Source organism: Myotis myotis, unplaced genomic scaffold (assembly GCF_014108235.1).
Source record: "Myotis myotis isolate mMyoMyo1 unplaced genomic scaffold, mMyoMyo1.p scaffold_m19_p_1, whole genome shotgun sequence".
In the NCBI taxonomy this organism is placed as follows: Eukaryota; Metazoa; Chordata; class Mammalia; order Chiroptera; family Vespertilionidae; genus Myotis; species Myotis myotis.
The window spans coordinates 96,636,138-96,663,375 of record NW_023416313.1 but is presented as its reverse complement, the minus strand read 5'-3'; the positions used below and the strand labels follow the sequence as shown (position 1 = coordinate 96,663,375).

General features: G+C 38.5%; 1 protein-coding gene across 1 annotated transcript in view; it reads left to right on the top strand.

The window, feature by feature from the left end:
• Positions 1-17,836, top strand: part of MALRD1 (MAM and LDL receptor class A domain containing 1) — a 628,376-nt gene extending 610,540 nt beyond the window's left edge. Inside the window, exons 38-39 of the mRNA XM_036345532.1 lie at positions 14,575-14,650; positions 17,596-17,836. Coding sequence (XP_036201425.1) covers positions 14,575-14,650; positions 17,596-17,676 — 157 coding nt within the window. The 3' untranslated portion in view covers positions 17,677-17,836. The remainder of the gene's footprint in view (positions 1-14,574; positions 14,651-17,595) is intronic.
• The last annotated feature ends 9,402 nt before the right edge of the window (positions 17,837-27,238 follow it).

Sequence of the window (27,238 nt, the reverse complement as noted above, 5' to 3'; positions counted from 1 at the left end):
TTAAATTAATAGATCTAATTTTAAAATATTAATAAGTACTACAGTGATTATTTGATAGTTCCTCATTCTTTTTCTTTATGCTGATGTCATTTCATTAATCCCAGACGTTGGGGTAAGGTTTAAAAGAGGATATAAATGACAAAAGGAGGAAAAAATAAGTAACAAAAGTCAAGAGAATAGCACTCAACTATTAATGGGCATCTATTTGTGGTAGGCATTTTATAAACATGCAATTTCACCTAAGAGACAGAAATTCCATATCTGCCACCCTCCAAAAGAAGTTCTAGAGACAAGTTCAAGTTCTACAAGTTCCATGGATGTATTGATCAGACTTGTAAGTCCAGTGCCTAATGCAGTGTTTAGTTTGTGGTTAGAAAACATTTTCCTCAATAGTAACAAGTCTAGTACTTCATAGCCTAACTCAGTAACTTATATGTCTAATCACATAGTATATGTCCTGGAAATACGGGACAAATTTAAATAAATAAAAATGAAAGATGATAACATAATCAACATTCTGTCATTCTACCCTTTAAGGAGTGAGTCGCTACATTGTAGAGCATCATTTCCCTTAACTCACGACAATCATTTTTTGGGATATTAGAATATTCTTTAACATTTAGAAACAATATCTAGAAATTATTTTATAGTAGAAGTATGAGAACAATTTCCTTCACACAAGAATTCCCAAGAAGTATACTTTAGTAAATTAATTATCATGTTTAGCTCTTCAAATCACCTTCATAGCTGCATTATAATTACCCCAATTTCATATAGTGTAATAAGAAAACTTGACCAGATCAATTAGACAAGACAAAGAAATAAAATAAATCCAAATGGGAAAGGAAGAAATAAATCTATCTCTGTTTACAAACAACCTTACTGTATTTATAGAAAATTCCCAAAAATCTATTAAAAAATTACTAAAGCTAATAAAACAATTCAGCAAATTTGCAGGATATAAGATCAACACACAAAAATCAGTTATTCTCTCAAAGTAATGAAAAATCATAAAAATATATTAAGAAAACAATTACATATGACAATAGAATATAAAAGAATATAATATGGAGACGGAAGATGGCGGCGATATAGGCAGACGCGTCCCAGATCGTGTCCCAGAGCAAATGGAGTGAGCAGCTGAAACTAATAGCACCCACACTGAATTGGCGAAATTGCTCAGCTGGTGAGATGGTTTGCAGCCGGGAAGAGCAGAACTCCCCTGGAAAGGTAAAAAAAACCAGGGATTTGGGCAGGAAAGTTTGCCAGACCTCTGAGCCCAGAGAGTCAGAGGGAGACCGCGTGGCAAACGGCCGCGTCCCTTGGGACAGGCACAGTCCCTGACGGGGAAAGGAGAACTGCGGGATTCCTGGCACCACCGGGGGAAGTGAGAGCTTGGTTCTGTGATCACAGAGGACTGAGCCTAAAGGGGGCAGCCTGAAGAGCTGACCAGACCATGGAGTCCCGGTAAGAGAAGAAGCTTACAGAAACCAAGCCTTTCCCGTTTCCGCGGCCGGTGTTTGTTTGTTTGTTTTCACTGAATCCTGTTCATGGGACATTTCGGATAGACACTCACCTGTGCTGAAGAGAGGGAGAGTGTGCGGGGGAGTGGAATCTGGGGAGAGACTGAGGAGAGAGGGGGGCTGGGAGAGTTGGCAGTGAATTGAGTGCTGGGACACCCCTGAGCCCAGGACTGGGGCAGCCATTCTCTCCCGAGAGTGAGACTCTTCCCCCAGCCCCCAGGCAAGGAGCACAGCCACACCCAGATTCCACCCTGTACGAGATCAAGGATTAAAATAACCTGATCAGTCCCTGGGAGTTAACAGGGTCTGGCCTATAGAGGGATTTTCAATCCCAGCAACAACACAGCGCCAGTAACTAACTATTACGCAGCCAGCTCTGGGCAGTGAACTTCCACTGGGCAGAGAGGCCCTATAGCCTCAGAGGCCAACCCCAGAACACTGCCACCCAGAGGCTGACCCACAAACTGACTCTTTGCTAAACACAAAATAAGGCAGTCTGGGAAACAAATGCAGCCTGCTTTAAAATAAGGACTGTGGTTTACAACACAGAGGAACAGTGTATCGCAGGGAAACTCAACACTCTCCTGAATACCTGGCAAGTCTAAGGCGAGCCACACTGAAGAATAGAAGAACCGAAGGACCTTCACTACTGCAATTTTTTTTTTCTTTTTTCACCTTTTAACTAAGAAACCAATTTTTTTTTATTTTTTTTCTTCTTTTTTTTTTCTTCTTTTTCCATCACCTGATTTTACCCTTTTAATTACTACCTCCTTATTTTTAACCAGTATTATTACTGCTACCATTTTACCATTTTTTAAAGTGCCATTTTATTTTCTCTTTATTTTATTTTGGGATTAGTGTTCTCCATTCTATTTTCATCATTATATTATCGGTTGTTTCTAGTTTGCATTCATCTCCAGGGAGCTGTTGCTGGAATTTCTTGGGATTAGTGGCTGTTCTATAGGAGTATTCTCCTCATATAAAAAGTCTCTTCCCCTCTTCCACTTCATTCTCTCTTTTCGCTCTTTTTTTTTTCTTTTCTTTTCATTTCTTTTCTCACTTTTATTTCCCCCCCCTCCTTTTTCCCAATTTCATTTTTGCACTCCTTTTTTTGGTCCCTACTTTTCTTTTCTTTTTTCTCTTTTATCTTATTCTCTTCCTTCTTCCTTATCCCCTAATTCTCTTAATTTGGGTGGTCACCTTTATTTGGGGTTATTAATATCATGAATATATATGTGTATAGTGCCTGGTACGTGGTGCCTTGTTGTGTTGTATTTTGTGCCTTTAAATTAACGCAGCAAATCCAAGCAACAGCAACCTCCTGAGCACCACACCCTCTGCTGAGGAACAGCAGCTATACGTGAAACCTCGCCCCACCAGCCAGAAGAGCCACCACAGCTGTGAACAGCACCCACCAGAGGAGCTGCTGCCAGCTGAAGAGCAGCTGCTACCACAACCGCCCGAAGAGCAACCACAGACCAAGGAGTCACTGCCACCAAGGGAGCAACCACTGAACGACTCAACGTCTAGATATGTCAGTGAGATCAAACATGGGTAGACAAAGAAACCCCCAAAGGAAAGAGAAGGAGGACTCTCCAGAAAAGCAGCTAAGTAATACAGAGGCATGCAACATGACAGAAAAAGAATTCAGAATAAGGGTCCTAGAGTGCATAAACCGGATGGAGGAAAAAATCGACAACCTCTGCAAGAAGCAAGAAGCAACAGATGAAAAAATCGATAACATATGGAAGAAGCTAGAAGAAACAGATGAAAAAATCAACTACTTAAGTAAGACCTAAGAAGAAATGAAGAGTGATATAGCTGCAATGAAAAACTCCATTGAAAGTATCAACAGTAGACTAGGAGAAGCGGAGGACCGAATTACTGAATTAGAAGACAAGGAAGCAAAACACACCCAAAATGTACTGCAATTGGAGAAAAAAATGAAAAGACAGGAGGAGAGCCTAAGGGAGCTTTGGGACAACATGAAACGAAACAACATATGAATAATAGGGGTACCAGAACAACAGAAGGATGAACAAGGATTAGAAAACCTATTAGAAGAAATAATATCAGAAAACTTCCCTGAGGTGGGGAAGAAAAAAGTCACACAAGCCCAGAGAGTCCCAAACAAGGTGAACCCGAAAAGACCCACACCAAGACACATCATAATTACCATGGCAAATGTTCAGGACAAAGAGAGAATCTTAAAAGCTGCAAGAGAGGGACGGAAAGTTACATACAAGGGATCTCCCATTAGATTGTCAAATGATTTCTCAACAGAAACACATCAGGCCAGAAAAGAATGGACGGAAATTTACAAAGTGAAGCAAAGCAAAGGACTGAATCCAAGAATACTCTATCCAGCAAGGCTATCATTCAAACTTGAAGGGGAAATAAGAAGCTTCACAGACAAAAAAAGGCTAAGGGAGTTTATCACCACCAAGCCAGCAATGCAAGGAATGCTAAAGGGACTGGTATAAAAAGAAGAAATAAAAAGCTCAGAAAGAAAACAGCTACACACAAAAAGAAATGGCTACAAACAAGTACCTTTCAATAATAACTTTAAACGTGAACGGACTAAATGCTCCAACCAAAAGACATCAAGTGGCTGAATGGATAAAAAAACATGACCCATACATCTGCTGTCTACAAGAAATCCACCTCATTAGAAGGGACTCACACAGACTGAAAGTGAAAGGATGGAAAAATATCTTTCAGGCAAATGGAAAGGAAAAGAAAGCTGGGGTAGCAATACTTATATCGGACAAAATAGACCTCAAAGTGAAGGCCATAACAAGAGATAAGGAAGGCCACTTCTTTATTCTAAAGGGATCAATACAACAAGAAGATATAACCCTGGTAAACATATATGCACCCAATGCAGGAGCACCCAAATTCATAAAAAAAACTCCTGGAAGATATCAAAGGAGAGATCGACAACAATACAATCATAGTAGGGGACTTTAATACACCACTGACAGCACGGGATAAGTCCTCTAGACAAATAATCAGCAAAGATACAGCAATCCTAAATGACTCACTAGATCAGATGGACTTAATAGACATCTTCAGAACACTTCACCCCAATGCCACGGAATATACATTCTACTCAAATGCTCATAAGACATATTCAAAAATAGACCATATATTGGGTCACAAGCAAAGTATCCCCAAATTCAAGAAGATTGAAATCATAAAAAGTGTCTTCGCAGACCACGATGGTATAATATTAGAAATAAACTACAATAAAAACATCCCAAAATACTCAAACACCTGGAAGCTGAATAGCATGCTATTAAATATTGATTGGGTTACCAATGAAATCAAAGAAGAAATTCAAAACATCCTGGAAACTAATGACAATGATAACACAACAATCCAAAACCTATGGGACACAATGAAAGCAGTCCTGAGAGGGAAGTTTATAGCTCTACAGGCCTATCTCAAAAAACAAGAAAAAAATGGTAGTAAATCATCTAACTCTACAACTCAAAGAATTAGAAAGAGAGCAACAAGAAAACCCCAGAGTGAGCAGAAGGAAGGAGATAATAAAGATTAGAGCAGAAATAAATGACATAGAGACCAAAAAAACAATACAGAAAATCAATGAAACCAAGAGCTGGTTCTTTGAAAGGATAAACAAGATTGACAAACCTCTAGCCAGACTCACCAAGAAGCAAAGAGAGAGGACCCAAATAAACAAAATCAGAAACGATAGAGGCGAAATAACAACAGACCCCACAGAAATACAAATGATTGTTAAAAAATACTATGGACAGCTCTACTCCAACAAACTAGACAACCTGGAGGAAATGGATAAATTCCTAGAAAAATACAACATTCCAAAACTCAATCAGGAAAAATCTAAAAATCTCAACAGACCAATAACTATGGAAGAAATTGAAGCAGTCATCAAAAAGCTTTCATCAAACAAAAGCCCAGGACCAGACGGCTTCACAGGGGAGTTTTACCAAACATTCAAGGAAGAACTAAAACCTATCCTCCTCAGACTACTACAAAAAATTCAAGAGGAAGGAACACTTCCAAGCTCATTCTATGAAGCCAGCATCACCCTAATACCAAAACCAGGTAAAGACAACACAGTGAAAGAGAATTACAGGCCAATATCCCTCATGAACATAGATGCCAAAATCCTCAACAAAATCTTAGCAAATCGGATCCAGCAGTACATCAGAAAGATCCTAAACCATGATCAAGTAGGATTTATCCCAGGGATGCAAGGATGGTACAATATCCACAAATCATTAAACATGATACATCACATAAACAAATTGAAAGAAAAAAACCACATGGTCATATCAATTGATGCAGAAAAAGCATTTGACAAAATTCAACACCCATTTTTGATAAAAACTCTCAGCAAGGTGGGAGTAGAAGGATCATACCTCAACATAATAAAAGCCATATATGACAGGCCCACAGCCAACATCATACTCAATGGACAAAAACTAACACCATTTCCCCTAAGAACAGGAACAAGACAGGGATGCCCCCTCTCACCACTCCTGTTCAACATAGTACTGGAAGTGTTAGCCATTGCAATTCGGCAAGAAGAAGAAATAAGAGGCATCCAAATTGGAAAAGAGGAAGTAAAACTGTCCTTATTTGCAGACGACATGATATTATACATACAAAACCCTAGAGACTCCATCAAAAAGCTACTAGACTTAATACATGAATTTGGCAATGTAGCAGGATACAAAATTAACCCCAAGAAATCTGAGGCATTTCTATACACCAATAGTGAACTTTCAGAAAGAGAGATTATAAAAACAACCCCATTTACCATCGCACCAAAAAAATTAAGCTACCTAGGAATAAACTTAACTAAAGAGGTAAAAGACCTCTACTCAGAAAACTACAGGACGTTGAAAAAAGATATAGAGGAAGACATAAACAGATGGAAGAACATACCGTGTTCATGGATTGGTAGAATCAACATCATTAAAATGTCCATACTACCCAAAGCAATCTATAAATTCAACGCACTTCCCATTAAAATACCAACGGCATACTTCAGAGATCTAAAACGAACTCTCCAAAAATTCATCTGGAATAAAAAAAGACCCCGAATAGCTGCAGCAATCCTGAAAAAGACCAAAGTAGGTGGGATCTCAATACCAGATATCAAGTTGTATTACAAAGCCACTGTTCTCAAAACTGCCTGGTACTGGCACAAGAATAGGCATATAGATCAATGGAATAGAATAGAGAGCCCAGAAATCGGCCCGAACCAATATGCTCAATTAATATTTGACAAAGGAGGCAAGAACATACAATGGAGCCAAGATAGTCTCTTCAATAAATGGTGTTGGGAAAATTGGACAGATATATGCAAGAAAATGAAACTAGACCACCAACTTACACCATACACAAAAATAAACTCAAAATGGATAAAGGACTTAAATGTAGGACAGGAAACCATAAAAATTCTAGAAGAATCCAAAGGCAACAAAATCTCAGACATATGCCGAAGCAATTTCTTCACTGATACAGCTCCTAGGGCACTTGAAACTAAAGAAAAAATGAACAAATGGGTAGGAAGACTTAGTGTTTTCAAGCTGTCAATATTTGAAAGTATTCAAAGCAATCTATAGATACAACCCATTCACTATTAAAACTCCAAGAGCCTTTTTGGAAAAGCAAGAACACTAAAGAGCCAAAACAATCTTGATAAAGGACAAAGTTGGAGAACTCACACTTACTGGTTCAAAACTTACCATAAAGCTAAAGCAAACTAAACGCGAGGTCTGAACATATACATGGACTAGATCAATGGGCTAGAATTGGTAATCCAACTATAAACCCATACATCTATGACCAATTAATCTTTGACAAGAGTACCAAGTACATTCAATAAGAAAATAATAGTCTAGATCAGCAGTTTCAGCCTGTTCTGGGAGCTAGTCCATCCTTGCTGTTTCAAGGGACCTGGCATATATGGCATACTGTTCTTAATATGTTTGCTCACCTTCTTGGCACTATGTGTTTTAACCAAGGTCTCTGAGAAAGGTTGTTTCCCCAGGTAGAGATTTTCCCCTGAAGTTAGGGAGGGAATAAAACCTCTTAACTAAGTGCCAGGTGGGTAATTAATCACTTTAACTATGAACAATCATGCTTAAGCTACATAACCTTTACTCCCTGGAATGGAGAGAAGAAACGCCCTAACCTTTGGAATAGAGATTGATAGGATTGGAATCAACTGGTATAAATACAGATGTAACAACACAGAACTTAGAAGACAGAACCAAGAGAGACAGAACCTAGGCACAGAACCTACACAGAACGTTCTCTAGAGACAGAAGAACTTCGCTGGAGAGAACATGGCAAAAGATCCTGGACAGAAACTGGCCTCAGAACCTAGAGACAGAACCTAGCGAGAGAACATGGCAAAAGATCCTGGACTGAACCTGACTACAGAAATTGGCAAGAGAACCTGACTAGAACCTGGTGACTGAATCTGGCTGGAGAACCTGGACAGAACCTGGCTGGAGAACCTAGCGAGGGAACATGGCTACAGAACCTGGCTGGAGAACCTGGAGAACCTAGCAAGAGAACATGGACACAGAACCTGGCTGGAGATCCTAACCAGAACTTCGCTGGAGATCCAGAGCAGAACCTCTCTGGAGATCCAGACCAGAACTTGGCTGGAAATCCTGGCTGGAGATCCTGGCTAGGCTGCTGATCAACTGAACGCTGTCTCCGTGTCATTCCTTCTTCGCAGACTCCGTCTACACCTTTGGGGACCCCTGGACCTGCTGGGGTTGGACCCCAGCAAGCCTGTGGGTCGCGACCCCTTTGGGGTCGAATGGCCCTTTCACAGGGGTTGCCTAAGACCATCGGAAAACACAAATATAATTACATATTGTTTTTGTGATTAATCACTATGCTTTAATTATGTTCAATTTGTAACAGTGAAAATACATCCTACAAATCAGATATTTACATTACGATTCATAACAGTAGCAAAATTACAGTTTTGAGGTAGCAACGAAAGTAAATTTATGGTTGGGGGTCACCACCACATGAGGAACTGTGTTAAAGGGTTGCGGCATTAGGAAGGTTGAGAACCACTGCTCTAGATGCTGCTGGAACAACTGGATTTTCACATGCAGAAGAATGAAGTTGTACCCCTACCACAAACATGCACAAAAATTAATTCAAAATGGATTATTTTAGACATAAATATAAGAGCTAAGCCTGGACAGTGTGGTTCAGTGGTTGAGTGTCAACCTATGAACCAGGAGGTCATGGTTCTAGTCCCAGTCAGGGCACGTGCCCAGGTTGCAGGCTGGATCCCCAGTGTGGGGCTTGTAGGAGGCAGCCAATCAATGATTTTCTCTCATCCTTGATGTTTCTATCTCTCTTTCTCTCTCCCTTTATCTCTGAAATCAATAAAAATATATCTTTTTTTAAAAAAGAGCTTAAAATCATAAAAAATATAGAAGAAAACATATAAGCAAATCTGCATGACCTGGGATTTGGCAATGCATTTCTAGATATGATACCCAAAGCACAAGAACAAAAGAAAAATAACTAAACTGAACTTCACCAAAAACTTTCATACATGAAAGGACATTATCAAGAAAGTGAAAAGATAACCTACAAAGTGGGAGAAAATATTTGAAATTATATGTTTAGTAAGAGTTTAATATCCAGAATACATAAAAATCCTACAACTCAACAACAAAGAGAGCAACAACCCAATTAAAAAATAAACAGACTTTCCCAGTCAGTGTGGCTCAGTGGTTGAGCATTAACTCATGCAGGTTTGATTCCTGGTCAGGGCACACGCCTGGGTTTCAGGCTCCATCCCCAGTAGAGTGTGTGCAAGAGGCAGCCCGATAGATATTTCTCTCTCATTGATGTTTCTATCTCTTTCTAAAAATCAATAACAAATATTTTTAAAATTAGGCAGACTTGAATAGACATTTCTTCAAAGAAGCTATACAAATGGCCTATACTAATGTCATTAGTTCTTAGGGAAAATGAATATCAAAACTACAATTAAATACCACTTCACACCTATTAGGATGGCAATAATAATAATAATAATAATAAAAAACAAAAAATAGTAAGTGTTTGTGGAGAAATAGTAAACCTCATAAAATATTGGTGGAAATGTAAAATGGTGCAGCTGCTCTGGAAAACTGTTTGGTTCTTCCACAAAAAGCTAAATAGAATTACCATATGACCCAGAAATTTTACTCCTGGTTATATACCCAGAGGAATGGAAATGGAGACTCAGAAAATTACATGCCAATGTTCATAGCAGAGTATTCACAATAGCCAAAAGGTGGAAACAACTCAAATGTCTATCATCAAATGAAAAAACAAAATGTAGCATATGAATACAATGGAATATTATTTAGCCATAAAAATGACTGAAGTTTTTGTACATGATAAAATACAGATGAACTTTGAAAGCATTGTGCTAAGTGAAATAAGGCAGACACAAAATGACAAGTATTGCATATTTCCACATTTCCACTCATATGAAATATCCAGAGATAGAAAATAAATTAGAGGTTACAGGAGCTGGAGGAAGGGAAAATGTGGAGTTACTGTTTAATGGCTACAGTTTCTATTTGTGGTGATGAAAACATTTTGGAAATACATATTGGTGTGGTTGCATAACATTGTGAATGTAATGAATGCCACTGAATTGTACATTTTAAAGACAATTAAAATGGCAAATTTTATGTTATTTTACTACAGTTCTCAAAATTAATAACTAATTAAATATATCAATATAACTTTTAAAAATTAAATTATATACGTTGAAAGAATTATATGGTTTGTGAATTATAATTCAATAAGGCTTTTAAAACACAAGGTGAGCAAAAGTAGGTTTACAGTTGTTCATATGAAGATAATACAATAATTAATAAATAATAATACAAGGTTAAACTGTGTGTTGTGTACTCACAGATAAAAACCTACTTTTGCCCACCACTGTATATATAAAATAAAATAAACATTTACCTAAAAGTCATGTTTACTATATTCAACATAGATGAGTTTTTGTTTTAGTCTTTTTTATTATCTTCATTGCCCATTTACAATAATTACAGATACCTATTATAAACACTTCCATGTTTTTAATTAACACTCAAAAATTTTTGTTAGTCAGTAATTCATGAAGTGAATTCCTTTGGATGTATACATATGCTCATTATATTTAAATTGGGAATTCCCACCAGAACTGCCCTAATTCCGCACTGACATATCTCTTAAACCCACTCAGAATTCCACTTATGAAGTTTCTGCACATATCGGGTAAAGCATGGGGTTTAATAATAATGTAAGTGAATGCATAAGTTATGGGTGGAAAACAGATGTGATCCATGCAGGTTTTTCTTTCCTCGACTCTAAACGTCTAAGTCAATTCCTTGCTGATTCCTAGGGGTGGTTAGATTCTTTGAAACCTCAGCTCTTTCCGAACCATCTGCCTATCCACAAATAATATCGGTTAAACGTAGCATTTTTTAGTCTAATGCAGACTTACCATTGCACCATAACAGAACTAGCAGAAACACATCATACTCAGTTTGTTTTCCTCATATAAGGATTCATCATTTGAAGTAAAAGTGATTATGTTTGAAAACCAAACTTACAAAATTGAGGAAGATAAAAAAATTATATCACAGAACTTGAAATCGTAAATGTATGGAGTTGACACCTGAAATTCATTTAATGATAGTATTTATGGGTGATGAGTAATATTTTACCTCACAAAGAAAAGGTATTAGGAATTAATCCTAACAATTTAGAGGTTTCCAATATTGGGAGACATCTTTTTATCTGGAAAAAATAAAAGTTTGAGATTGCTAATAAAGATAATTTATAGGAAGAAGAATTAACCTTTGTTCCTCCTCCACTATTCATACTGTGACCTTTTCCTCTTTATTACAATTCCACATCCTTCCCCTTAAGTATCACACTTCTTTCTTTGTAGTCATCCAATCCCCAAAGGGTGGTGACCTACAGTTTTTTTTTTCTTTCTCATTTTAATAGAAAATTGCTTAAGACAAAATCCCTCCAGAAGAAAATTAGATTCAATAGCTGAATTAACAGGGCTGGAAAATTGATCAATTTACCTGCCTTCAGCCTGCTAATCTTGGTGTCATCCAGGGTCGCAGCAGTCCAAAGCCAAATATAATCACCTCATATTAAGACTTTCTGTGTTGTTGTGCCTCACTTCTACCCAGCCAGCTGCCAAGCCTGTCCTCATCCTGGTTGCATGCCCGGCCTTTGCACCATCTGCCTGTCTGGTCCTATGGTTTGGGTTTCCTCCTATTCCCTTTTCATGCCTGATTTCAGCCAAGATTAATTTTTATGAACTGCTGGCATCGGTGGCTATCCCCTCTTTACCTACTTCCTAATTTTTATTCTGGTTTGATTCTCCCCACCTCCATGTTAATATCTATCTCCTGTACCAGCTTTTGCTTTGACACTTTGATACATTCCAAAACTGCCCTTCATTTCCTACCAAGTCTCAACTTTGAAAGCAACCCTGCTCATGCCCCAACTCAACCATTTCCTGAGTTTACTACTCTGAGAATTTAACATTGATTATTCTTGGAGGAAGAACAGGCAAGAAATCAACGCCACTTGTTTGATTTGATTGGAGCAATCATAACTATTCCATTAGTGACACTCCTTGCCTCATCGTTTAAGGGTATTCTATGATTTTTTTTTCAAAATGTAATCCACAAAAAGGCTGCTATTGCTCTCTTCATCAATAATCAAAATATAGACACAGTGAGGGTGAACTGGTGAGGTTATTGAATATTTAAGCCAATGGTATAGACACAGTGGTGGTCAGGAAGCTTGGAAGACACTGAAGCCACAGGGAGAATGTATCACCAGCCAAACACAATTACCCCGGTTATGTGGCCAGACTCACTCTTTTCAGAAGAGGACTATGTGGTTGGTTTGGTGGATAAAATAAGAGGTCATACCTGTGACAACTTATTTTCAAAAAGCATAACAGCGAGAGCTTCCCCTTTACTCTCTTTTCTTTTAGGACTTAAAGGTATATTACTGGCAAATTTATCGTCATTTTACTTCAATTAGTTAAAAGTATTCATGAACATATTTTTCCTCAGGACACCGGCAATCATTCTGGAATTGGTCTTTCATTGTCCATTATGTGTATGTGTGCATGTGTATTTGTGTGCATGACTGTGAACCTTCCTCTGTCTTTAGTAGGGTGTATGTGCATATCCGGTTATATATTTTTCTGTTCCTGTGATGGGCAATTTTTCTTTATCAGCAACTATTGCAGGCTAGTTGTCTTCTGATAAGCTTATTGACTCTTAAGTAACTAAAGTATAAAAAGAAAATGACCGCTTAGGATCCCAGTATATCTAAGTCAATTATGTGGATTAGACCAATGTGTGAGATTACCAAGGACATGTCTATTTTTGATTCATAAAAGGAAAATTAACATAAAGAACTCTTCAAAACACTCATATTTAACTTTCCTGTTTAAAATATTAAAGACTATGATGACAAAGCTTTAAGACATACACTGTTGTGGAGAATAATCCTCAGACTGTGAGGACTTGGCACCTTTAAAGTCTCAGGGACTTCAAGATGGCCTTTTCTTATAACCACTTCAGCTTTATATTATACTAGAGGGCCAGTGCATGAATTCGTGCATGGGTGGGATCCCTAGGCCTGGCCGGTGATCAGGGCCAATCGGGGTTGTCTCACCCAGTCCGGACTGGGACCAGGTCAATCAGGGCCGGGCCAATCAGGGTCTGCCGGCCAGGGGGTGGAGAAGTGGGGGAGAGACCGCAGGAGGTTGGCCGGCCGGCCAGGGGCAGGGACCGGGCAGGGGGAGGGACCAGGGGAGGTTGGCCAGACACAGGAGGTTAGCTGTGGGAGCGCACTGACCACCAGAGGGCAGCTACTGCATTGAGTGTCTTCCCCCTGGTGGTCAGTGCACATCATAGCGACTGGTCAACCAGTCGTTCTGGTCATTCTGGTCGTTCAGTTGTAATGGTCGCTTAGGCTTTTATATATATAGATTGTTCTTTTAAATATTTTTCCTCATATTATTTGAGTAATATTTTAAAAAATTAATTTTAAAAATCAACTTATGCTATATTTTGTCTTTGCCTGGGTTTATTTGTATCTAAATATTCAAAGGATAAATATCACTTGCTTTCAAAAATGTGGTTGCTTTGGTGTAGGGTTAAAAAGTCCTTACTTATAGTAATACTAGAGGCCCAGTGCACGAATTCGTGCATGGGTGGGGTCCGGCTGGCCTGGTCCCAATCGGTGGATCAGGGCCGGGCCTGTCAGGAGGAGGAGACAGCGGAAGGCTGGCCAGCTGGGGAAGGGGCTGCCCCTGATTGGGGTGGGGGGGCTGATTGGGGGCAGGGCCAGCTATGGGGAGGGGCTGTGGGTGGTGGGCCAGCCGGCCCTTCCCCCAAATGGGGCCTTGGGAGGTTGGCAGGCCAGTCCCACCCCTGATTGGTGTGGCAGGGGCCAATTGGGGATGGAGCTGCCTGGGGGGAGGGGCCATAGGCCAATTGGGGTGCTGGGGGCTGGTCAGGGGTGGGGACACTGTGGGAAGGGGCTGTAGGTGGTGGGCCAGTCGGCCCCACCCCCGAATGAAGTTGGGGCATCAATCGGGGGCCAGCAGCCTGAGGGAGGGGCAATGGGTGTTTGACTGGCTGGCCCTGCCCCTGATTGGAGTGGAAGGGCCAATCAGGGGTGGGGCTGGCTGGGGGGAGGGGCTGCAGGAGGTTGACCGGCTGGCCCCACCCCCTGATTGGGCTGGTTCACTGGCCGCAGTGGGCGTCATAGCAACCGGTCATTCCCGTCATTAACGGCGTTCCAGTCACTGGCTTTTTATATATACAGATATATAGATATTCATAAAAATAAGTATGCTGACTGGACACTGTGTCTCGCAAAGATTTCTACCAGATTTTTACCTAAATATTTACCGTGGTACATTTCAATACTTATTCTTTTCTTTTTCTTTTTTTGCAACCCTGTGTGCTTTAAGGAAAACTAAAGGAAGTGTTAATTGTGCATTTGTTAATCCAGTGTATGGGAGTTGGAGCAACCCAGAGAAATCAGAGGTAAGAGATAGTGGTGAACTGTATTGTTTCAGAAGTAGAAACACACACATACACAGTGTTGTTTGAACATGTTTTACTAAGAGGAGCTATTTCATTTGAGGGTGGAAAGGAGTTTCAGTCTCCCTAAATGTGTTATGAGAATTTTCCATTCCAGGACAGTTTCAATCTGCTTGTAAAATCAGTTCACTGTTAAATGGCTTTGTGGTCACTGTTCATACTCAGAGAACTGACAAATCTGGAAAATATCTGTTTCACCCACAGAATGTTAGTCAGCGACTCACAGTAACTACTCATATTCGACTACTTCAAATATGACTGTTCTTTATATTTTATTGCCAAAGACAAAAGGGAGGATGGCGTTCTGTGTTCTCTTATGTAGGTGCAGACAGTGAGGGCCTTGACCTGAAAGCTCAGAAGATAAAGAGAGAAATAGTGCATTACATCTTTCTTGCCCCCTTTTAGGGCTGCTCCTTACTTGCATAAGAAGTAGGCTAGAGAGAAAATGGCAAGTAAAATCTTTCTCATCCTTTTCTTAAGTGGGTAATATGAGCCTTCTTTAGGGTATAAAATGGGATTCGCCACCACACGTAGCTTTCTATCTCTGAAATCTTCCTCACATCTGATTTTAGAGATGTTATATAAAATTTAATCTCCTGTCAAAGTGAGCATATAAAAGTTTTAATTTTCCTCCATTATTTTTTTTTTTTATGAAAATAGGTCATGAACAGTTTATTACTGTTCTTGAAAGCAGTGGCAAAGGTATCAGGTCAGGTGGTTTCTGGTAATTTTGAGGCTTGGTTGGTGAGGCTGAAGTCTAACACAACCTGTGACTTTTTTTGTTTTCGTCAATGATGATGTCATCCTCACTGTTAGTATTGTTTTGTAGGATTGAAAACAATTAGTAAGACATTTCCCAGAGCACTGAGAGGATTAATTTGGGTGGTCTGTCAAGTCAATCAAGACGTCAAGTAAACGTGAAATGTATTCCTACTTAATGGGTCATAAATAAATAATTGCATGTTAAAGAAACCAAATGTATCTTTTTGACAAAGTAGGAAGGTATACTACAAAAATGTATACTCACTTTAACATCTGGTAGCTCAATTTTGAAAATGAAATGGATTTTAATGAACACTGCCTTTATAATTATTCAAAGTGTGTGCATACATGTTTGGGATCATATAGATATAGATGATATAGATAGATATAGATATAGATATATAGATATATAGATATATAGATATTCATTTTTACTAAAGAAAAGAAATTGGTAATCTTTTTATCTTTAGCTTAGCTTCACTTTTAGTACCTGGAGGATAAAATTATGTAAGAATTAAAGTGTAGTGTTTTAAATATTAATATTTCATCAACTTAAAATAATTAACTGTATGCTGGGAAGGTGTTATGCGTCCTTTACTTCGTACTGAGAAGGTGGCTTCTCTGGTGCACAGGAAGAGGTCCATTTCAAAGACCCACCTTTCAACATGCTTTAAAGATGCTCTCCACTATGTGTACTGTACCTATGGCAGGACAATTGATAACTCTAGCAAACCTGGGAAGCAGTTCCTTTTTATTTTATTTTCTAATAAAAGACATTCCCCTTTCACATTCCTTTTTCTTACCATTACAAAGGGCTAGAGAAAAAATCCCGTAATTGCTCTTGACCTCTGTTGCTATTTTGATTTCTATTGTTTCAGAAACAAATGCCTTTGTATTAATTAAACTGTGTTTCTTCACTGACATTATAACAGAGAAATAGATTTCTCCAAAATACTCTTCCAAGCACTCAGCAAAAATCATCATATTCTGATAGAGAAATTGAGATAATTGTATAATGAACCGGTATGTACACTCCAGCCAAATTCAACAATTATCAACCCACGGTCATTCTTGATTCACTTTTACTGCCCCCCATTTCCTCCACCCACCAGAGTGGTGGTGACGTTTTTTAGATTTTATTTTCTTTGGAGCAGTTTTAGGTCCACAGCAAAATTGAGCATGCAGTACAGGGAGCTCCATGTATTCCCTGCCCCCACACATGCGTAGTCTCCTCCATTGGCAACGTCCCGCACCAGAGTGCTCCAGAGTTAACAACTGATGAGCCTACATTAACTTATCATTATCACACAGAGACCATAGTTTACAGTAAGGTTCATTTTTGGTGTCAACCAGAATGTTTTTAAGCAAATTCCAAATGTCATTTCATTTCACCTATAAAGACTCAGTTGCACATTTAAGGGATCTAACCACAGTATCTCACCGAAACATTTAACAATGTTCCTTGAAACCATCAAATATTCATTCAGTATACAATCTCCCCCAATTGTCTCATAGATAATTAGGGGCATTTATATTTGTTGTTATTGTTTTTTATATTTTTTTAAAAAATCAGGATCAATATAAGATAATATGCATCCACATTGTTAGACATGTCTCTTAAGTCTCTTTTAATCTCTAGGTTCCATTTTCTCAGTCTTATATTTTTCTTGCAATTTATCTTTTAAAGAAATCAAGTTGTTTGTCCTATACAATGTCCCAAATTTTAGATTTTCTAATACACTCTGCAAAATACAATTCTCCCAAATAAAAGCTATTGGTGTTTCTTTTATTGTTTTGTTTAGCATCTATACTAAATACAGCAGTCTTAGAAAACCAGCACCATAAAGAGTAGCAGTCAAGATACTGACAACTGCATACCCCCACCCCACCAGAGGTGAGGAGGCGGCAGTGGCTCCCATGCACAGAAGACAGGCACACACTGTGACTAGGCTGGTGCCAGAGGTACAGGCAGTGTAGCCTGGAAGTGAGTGCTGGGGAATTGGGGATGTTCCACTTATTCCTCCAGGGGGAAATCATTAAAAACTTGCTGTATTCTTCATGATCTGGAAAGAAGTCTATTATTTTAATGCCTAAAATCCTATTCTTTTCAATGTGTTTTTCTTTAGAGTTCTATATACTCCTTCTCAAATCCATTATATGGCACAACATCAGGAAGCCTGCAGACCGTACCTCATCATCTCAAATAGTGCCGTCAAGATCAAGTATCATCTAGTATGTGTAGTAGATAGAAAATTCCAATCTGTCAAATGTGATAGAAACTCATCTTATGCAATAGTAAAAAATAAAAGGGATTCAGAATACTACTGTAATTATTACCTTTAAGAATAAATATTCTCACTGAATATATTAAATGGTTTCATGGAATTTGAATCAGAACCTTATCATCATTGTATATCTGAATATTTTAATAAAATGTTCTATTTAAGTTTCTTGTTTTTATTTGATTTTATCACCATTATTTCTTAAAATAATGAATCAAATTGTTTCAGGTCCTGAATAATAGAAGTTTTAAAATGCTTATTTAGATTCCATAGAGCTTAGAAACAAAGGTGAACTATCTCAGAATACAAACTAGCAGGAAGGGAAAATCATAGTAATCCTACTCAATGCAACTATGAGTAAAATTTATTTCTGACTTTGGGAAAAAATGTTATAAAGTATTGTCCTAAACTTGATTTTATTTGAATACTCACTTAACACATCTTAATATATAGCAAATCATTATGTTATATATTTTAAACTGATACAATGTTATATGTTAATTATATCTCAATAAGACTAGAAAATATAATTCTTCACTATAAAATAATTTGAATTATTGAAGGATAAGAAATTTGAAAATATGGATAAAAATGAATGATTTTCTAGGGAAATGGCAGTTATAAAAATTGATTTGAGATATGACAAAACATGGAGAAGTCAAAAAGCATTGATGGCTTCAAAGAAAATTAGTTCAAATCTTATAGAAATAAATTTCTATGCTATTTGAACTGTTCTAAACCATCATGCCCTTTTCAATTATAATGCATGCATTATACTGTTAATAAAACTAAAATATGAATGTAACAAAGAAAAAATAGAATTTTGACTAATTTTTCTTATAAAAATTGATTCAAAAATCCCAGATTAAATTTTACCAACTCCCAGGCAAGCTGAGTTCTCTCTGATGGGAATTTACATCTTAAGCAAAGATACATGAGAATGGAAGATGGTTGGACTGAAGGCAAGAGAACCTGGAAATGCCTAGAAAGATGGCAACCCTACTCCTGTTACTACAATGTTCAAGGCAACTCTCCATTCGAAGTGTTCACACATTCTGGAGGTTCTGATTTTTCTTTTCTTTCTTCTTTTTTTTTAATGTTGTGAGCTCCCTAGTATCTTTCCAATATATCCTTTTGTTTTCCCTAAGTTGGTCAGGATCAATTTCTAGCAACCAAAGAAAGCCAACTGAAGCATAAATTGGGGTAAGCCTTAGTCAGCTGGTGCTGCAATAATAAAAATATTTTAGACTTGTGGCTTAAACAACAGAAATTTATTTCTTACAGTCTGGAGCTGTGAAGTCCAGGATCAAGATGCCAGGAATGTAAGTTCCAATCGGAAGCCTCGTCTCTTGGTGAATAGGCCAACTCACTGTGTGCTCACAGAACCTCTTCTTCCCTACGTGAGGGGAAGAGCTGGGGAAGGAAGCTCTTACCTGGTGTTTCTTTAGAGAAGGGCATTAATCCCATACTGTACCCCCTCCATGACTTCATCTAAACCAAATTACTTTCTAAATGCCCCATTTCCAAATACTATCACATTATGGTGAGGACTTCAATCTGTGAATTTTGAAGAATACAAACATTTCAGCCCTTAACAGTGCTATTCTACGGGACCTGCAATGGTTTCTTTTGACATTATTAATTCATAGACAACAATGGGTATGAGAATATATTAAGGCTGAGAATATAATAGAAAAAGAATGTAAAATTCTTTGTAAAGAATGTAAAATTCAAGTCCTAATTTAGACAATGACCTGTGATTGTAGACCAAGAATGGGTTAGGAAATTTATTCATTCAGGTGGTTAATAATTTCTTTACTCTTTTTTAACAGATGCATTTTGCATATTGTCCATTACTGTGGACTAATTATATTAATTAAAAGTTAAGTTCTTTTTTAAAAAATTGATTTCAGAGAGGAAGGGAGAAGGAGAGAGAGATAGAAACATCAACAATGTTTATTGGTTTCAGAGATGAAGGGAGAGATAAAGAAACATCAATGAGAGAGAATCATTGATCCACTGCCTCCTGCACACCCCCTACTGGGGATCGAGCCTGTAACCCAGGCATGTGCTTTTGACTAGAATTTAACACAGGAACCTTTAGTAAGCAGGCTGATGCTCTATCCACTGACCCAAACTGGCTAGGGTGAAAGTTAAGTTCTTAAAAAATCATTAAATTAGTATAAAAATATCATTATTTTGAGAACCAAGATGGGGATGTAGGGAAATGCCTGTACTCGCCACCTGCCACAACCACATCAATATTACAACTAAAATACAGAACAAGCATCATTCAGAACCACCTGAAACCTAGCTGAATGGAAGCCCTACAAGCAGAGAAGTAAAAAAGAAAGTACACAGAGACTGATAGGAGTGGTGGAGACATTGAATGGGCTTGACCTACACCCACATGTGCTGCTTTTTTAATCTGGAGGGAGATCTTCTCTGTGGAGGCCACTCCTGAGGAGCAAAGGGCCCCAGCTATACACCAGACTCCCAGCCCAGTGTTCTAGAGCTGGAAAGAGAAATTCTCCAAACTACCCACTGTAAAAACCAGCAGGGATTGTGGCTGAGTGACACGGAGGCTGCTGGAGATTCAGGTGTTTCTCTTAAAGGGCCAACACACAAACTGAACTTACAAGGCCCCACTGCCTCTGAGCTCCAGTGCCAGGGTGAGGCTCTGGGGGACTTAGACACATATGAGGAGAAACTGGATTGTCTGACATTGGGGCAGGAACTTGGGGGCATCTTTCTCTCAGATGGAGGTGCTTGCAGGGGTCATTGTTCCTATGCTGGGACCTCCCCCATTGGTCACAGGACTTACTGGAAGCCATATCTGTTTGCTCTGCCCTAGTGATTCACTGAGACCTGGCCCCATCCAATTTGCAGCCCCACTTAATCTGTTTGCAGTGGCTATTGCATATGAATAGCTTGCCCTTGCTCAGGCTTCAGACTTTGCTAAAATCTCTCAAACAAGCTTCAGCTGGGTCAGCATGCTCCAAAACTAACAATAAAAGGCCCAAGACCCAAGACCCTGTACTAGCACCAGCCTGCCTTGCTTCAAAGATGGGCCTCCACTGGGCACGTCCAAGCCCAATATAAATAGCTCCTGCAGGGTGGCCCCAGGCAGTGGTTGACTTTGCACTTCCCTGGAAGCCCTAGAGCCACTGCATGCAGTGGACAGTTTCAGACCATAGCAGATTACAACTCTACACATCTATAAGCAACACACTCAAGGGGAAGACTCAGCAAGCACCAAAGTGCCACTGAAGCAAGTCCTGGTCCATATGGGTGTTTCCTGCACATCAGTTCTCCCACTGTAGCCACAGGTCCTCAAAGCCAATTGTCCTGGAGGTCAATTCCTCCTAGTAATGCCAACAGCAATCAAGGCTCAGCTAAAGACTATGTATAGTACACAGCCCACACTGGAATGCTCATAGAGTGCCCAGCTCAGGTGATTGGGGAGGCTGAGCGACTGGGCCCTATAGCACCTCTACTAATTCCAAGAGAAATAGAAGCTCTACATTATACATAGAAACAAATACAAGGAAGCAGCCAAAATGGGGAGACAAAGAAACATTTCATAAATGAAAGAAATGTAAGCAAGCAAATTTTTGGAAATAGAGTTCAAAATCATGGTTATAAGGTTACTCAAGGATATTCATGAGACTTTCAAGGATCTTAGTGAGAAAATCAAAGACATGAAAATTAAGCATACACTAACTGAAATAAAGAATAATTTACAGGGATTCAACAGTAGAGTAGAGGAGTCTGAGAATCAAATCAAGATGTGTAATATGAGGAAGCACAAAACACCTAATCAGAAGAGCAAAAAGAAAGAAGAATCCAAACATATGAATATAGTGTAAGGAGCCTCTGAGACAACTTCACGCATACCAACAGTTGCCTTATCAGGGTGCCAGAGGAGAAGAGAGAAAGCAAGATATTAAAAACCTATTTGAAGAGATAATGACAGAAAACTTCCTTTACCTGGTGAAAGAAATAGAGTTACATTTCCAGAAAGCACAGAGAGTCTCAAACAAGAAGAACCCAAAGAGGACCACACCAAGACACATAATAATTAAAATGCCAAGGGCTAAAAACAAAGAGAGAATCTTTTTTAAAAAAATACATATTTTATTGATTTTTTACAGAGAGGAAGGGAGAGGGATAGAGAGTTAGAAACATCGATGGGAGAGAAACATCAATCAGCTTCCTCCTGCACACCTCCCACTGGGGATATGCCTGCAACCAAGGTACATGTCCTTGACCGGAATCGAACCTGGGACCCTTCAGTCCGCAGGCTGAGGCTCTATCCACTGAGCCAAACCTGTTAGGGCCAAAGAGAGAATCTTAAAAGCAGCAAGAGAAAAGAAGTTAGTTACCTACAAGGGAGTACCCATATGACTGTCAGCTGATTTCTCAACAGAAACTATGCAGGCCAGAAGGGAGTGGCAAGAAATATTCAAAGTGAGGAATAGCAAAGACCTACTCTATCCAGCAAAGCTATCATTTAGAATTGAAGGTCAGATAAAGAGCTTCACAAACAAGAAAAAGCTAAAGGAGCTCATCACCCCAAAACCAGTATTACATGAAATGCTGAAGGGAGAAGAAGAAGAAGAAGAAGAAGAAGAAGAAGAAGAAGAAGAAGAAGAAGAAGAAGAAGAAGAAGAAGAAGAAGAAGAAGAAGAAGAAGAAGAAGGAGGAGGAGGAGGAGGAGGAGGAGGAGGAGGAGGAGGAGGAGGAGGAGGAGGAGGGGGAGGAGGAATTAAAAATATGAACAATAAAATGGCAGCCAATACATATCTATCAACAATTGAATCTAAAAATAAAAATAAAGAAGAAATCTAATGAACAAAATAAACTGGTGAATAAAATCGTCAGAGGCATGGAAGCATGGAACAGAGTGGTGAATCTCAGAAGAGAGCAAGGGATGGTGGGAAGATAGTAACCAAAGATCTTACCTATGGACACAGACAGTAGGGTGGTGAAGGCCTGGGTCAGTTTGGGAACCGAGTGGAGGGGGGCAGTGGGGGAAAAAGGGGATATCTGTAATATTCTCAATAAAGATTTTAATAATATATATCATTTTAATAGATTTTTATAAAGCATTCTGGCATGTATGAGAACAGACGGTTAGAGCAGGACAGATAAAAGCAACATTCATTAGAAACTTTTAATAATATAAACTCATAAAAGGTTAATTAACACTGAGTTTGTAAAGTTATTAAAAATGTTTTTAAAATGAAGCATGAAGAATCACAATAAATATTTATTTGCCAAAATTTCACAGATTTATTTAATAGAATAAAATTTCACTTAATTTTGCCAAGTTGTGTTTGTTCCCTACAGACAATTCCACTTAATTTTGACTGGCCTAGTGCACATTCTGTGATGAAGATTTGGAGATATGTTATTCCTCAGAAATCAATTTACAGTGCTTTAATTTTGTTTCAGGTGCAAATATGCAAGGTTTTGAACTGTATTAGACTTGGAAACTAAGTAAAATAAAAGTCTCAATATTATTCATTATTAATCTGCACAGTTTTCAAGAAATTAAGGTTATTTAATGCCAAATTAAAGCAGACTTTTGATAGGACTTGACATTATGATCATATTAATTTCATGAATGATAATCATTTATGTCAGTATGCCATGAATTCATAGTAATTTTCCAGGTGCAGTTGCAGGAAATGTATCCTTTTAAATGACATTAATCCTGAGTAGGTAGGTAAGTATCACAATCAAGCCTATGTGTAATGATATTCTATGTCTACACACAGGTATCACATTATAGGAGAGAAAGGAAATGTCCTTATGTCTTGACAATGTGCAATTCAATAGAGAGCTTGGTAGTGATGGTGCAAACAAACTATTGATACAAGTTGAGGACTCTCAAGAACAACATAGCAGTAGATACAGATGTAGATACAGATAGGTATAGGTATAGATGTAGATGTGGATATAGATGTATGTGTAGGTTGGTAAATAGATAGATAGGTCGATGATAGGTTCAGAAAGAGGGGAAAAGATCATATCCTTCTGGTTTGGGTCAAATCTTGAAATTGAGGCCCAAATCCTTTCTTTGGCTATCCTCTCTTCAGTCTTTCCAAATAGAATTAAGAGAGCTTCACCATGGCCACTTCTCCATATCTGCCCAGGTGAGCCAAAACAGGAAGTGATAGAATTCTTAGGTTGCCTCCTCTATGTTTGCACAGTTCTAGTGTGTAAGGAGCTCTGCTGCTCAAGAAGGACCCATTGTGACTGGCTAGTGATGGATCTTTTCCCTACAGGTAAAGAACATGAAGCGTGGATGGAGAACCTTAAGAGCAATTTCTCTTAGATTTTTTTCCTTTTTAATCTAAAATTGGCTATTTTACATTCTTAATAATGTGCCTATTAGATAATGGAGCCCATTTTTAATAAACGTGTACACATCTTCCTACAAAATGAATCCCCTGGAAATTTTTAATTAGAAAAAGACCTTGGGAATTCACTTTCTAAGGATATTGGATGAAGTACACAGTACTCAGATTTTGTATTATAAAATGAAATAGAATAAAATACTTAACATTTTCATTTAAAATTATAAATGTTAGCAGGAGAAAGGCATGCAAAGTAGCCAGTGCCCTACGTATGGAGACAAGGCAAATCAGGCATGCATCAAGTAGGATTTTCATGATTTCTGAAAATGAATTTCAAGATTCTCAAGAGTACTAGACATTTTGCTCTTAAAGGACACCTATTTGGCAGATAACCCGTTTGCAGTTCCCTGAAGCATTTGCATTTCTCCACACTTAAGGGGTTTGCCAGATATAAATATGAAAATAAGCAATTTCTAATTCCAAGGACTGCCAATTCGGCCCTTGGTATTATACATTTCAATGCTGGATCATTTACTATTGCCACAGAAATTAAAACCAACTCTTTGAAATTGAATCACTCATTTGCTGTGCCTTATGTTAACTGCAGAACCACCTACCACACTAAAAATGCATGTTCAAACAATAGAGCATATCTTTCCCAGGAAAGCCTTCCACAGAATGATTATGTCTATCTGCTATCACAGAAAAAGCTTCAACAATAGGCACATATCACTTCTGTACAATCCAGCTCCAGTCCTTCTAGGATGGATGCATAATAGATACTATTGTGACTGTTCCAAACATTCTTGTTCCTCTTCGCCACTTCGTATCACACCATGGCAATGAGCACGTTGCTGCTTTTGAAAAGCTTTGATCTACTGCAGCATCTAGAGGCAGAACTGAAAATAAAGTAAGGGAGATGGAAAGACATTTCAGAAAACCAGCTCAGTCACTGCTCATTCCCACGCAGAGCGTAAAACCATCACCCACCCAAAAATCAGAATGAATGTAGCTCAATTAACGCAGGAAAAAATGGTCAGCATTTGATATGTTTCTATCAATTTTATTACAGCAACAACGATAATTTGGAAATTAGAAGGAATCTTATATTAGGATTAGAAGCTCAACTTTTTAATGTTTTATTGGAACTGAATGTGTTTTATGACAACTAAAAATATAACCATTGTCTTTTCCCTATGTGTTTTGGATCCAAAATATCATTGTAAGAATGAAGTAAAAAGTATAAGAAACAAATAAACAGTATTCTTTCTTCCCCTTTAAAGTCCCTGTTCTTGCCTGGGGTTCTTCATACTGTGTGTAGCTTTTCAATGGTGTATTTGAAACATGACGCCCTGGAAGGTGATGGTATAATGCGAGATTGTTTTTGCTACCATCCTAAGGAATGGGAAGTGGAATACCTGAGCTATTGCTTGCTATTTAAAACAAAATGCTCGTAAGCTTTCACTTCCATGTTTGATAGTGCTAAGAGTATCTATAGTAGTAGAACAAAATATTGTCCACTAGATTCTTTACCATATTAATCATAGTTATTTTATATTTGAACTAGAGGCCCACTTGCAGGAAGATTCCTGCAAGAATAGGGCTTCGCTTGAGTCTCTACCATTCCTACCCCACCCTTCTCTGCCGTTCCTACCCCGCCGTCTCTGCCGCTTCTCTCCTACCCTTCTCTGCTGCTCCCACCCGCCCCTCTCTGCTGCTTCTCTCCCGCCGGTCTCCGCTACCTCGGCTCCATTGCTTGGCCTCCTTCTACGGGGTCTTCCGTCTTCGCTCCCAACCAGTATATGCAAATTAGCCGCCATCTTTGTTGGTGGTTCATTTGCATATCACTCTGATTAGCCAGTGGTGGTCGTAGTGAAGGTATGGTCAATTTGCATCTTTGTCTATCATTAGATAGGATTTGTACAGAGATAGAAGATAATGGAGGCAGGAAATAAGAATAGAAACATAAGTCAAGGCATATTAATAAAGGACAGTGGGTCCTGATAAGAAGTTTGGATTCTAGCCTATTGACCAGAAAATACATAGTGGTTATTTTAGCAAGGAAGTGGCAAGACCACACATTTTTATTATTAGTTTAGGAAAATAGCTATGCTTTCAATGTGATAGATTATTTCTGGATAAGGAATAAGTGATGGCAGTGAGGCCAATGTAAAGGCTTCCATAGGGACAAAACAGTTATTTGATTTGGACTAGAAATATGGCCGTATGGGTAGAAAGACTTTGAGAACCTCTGTTATGATATAATTGGCAGTGTCTTGACTATTAGGCTACAGTGGGTTAGGGAAGAGGAGGAATCTAAAAAGATATTAGGTTTCTGGCTTAAGAAAATAAGCAGATATTGATAGAATTAACTAAAGTAGGGGTGCAAGACAAAGACACTGATCTGGGAAGAAAAATAATGAGTTTAGATTTAAACATGTTAAATATAAGTAACCTAGTTATCCCAGTGAATATTCTAATAAATAGTAGGTAATACAGGTTTGCTGCTCCAGACCAATGTGAAGGGAAAAACTGAAAATTTACATCCTGGTTTTCTTGAATTTCATTTTTAATTGCAGATAATATTAACTACCTCACAGAGTTTTTAGTGGGCAAATATATGGGATGCACACAACATCTCAATAAATGACAGCTCTGTGGCTATTTGTTTTTGAAGTTGTTTGGATTAACAGAGATTAATTAAGTCAACCAGAGAGAGCATATAATATATTTGAAGTTAAATCCAAAGAAGTGCTTAGAGGTACATTTTTGTGGGTTAACAAAGTGCTTCAACTTTAGGGCAAGTGTGATACTTTGGATAGCAGAGTAGGACAAAATCCAGAGTTTGAGATTTGTGCAATTTGGCACTTTACAGTGCCCTCCCAAGGATCATTTTATCAAATTCATAAAGGCATCCTTTTAAGAAGCTATTACCATCAACTTTATAAGGTTCATGACTTGCCTGCCAATGGTCATTCTCAAAGTAGAGCGATGAAACTGACCTTGCAAGTCTGGCTTCTGACTCTCAGCATACAGCTCTGTCATATCAAATCTGCCACTCAGTGAGCTCAACATACACCCTTTTGCTGTGGAACTTACCTCAATAAAGCAGCTCCATGAAA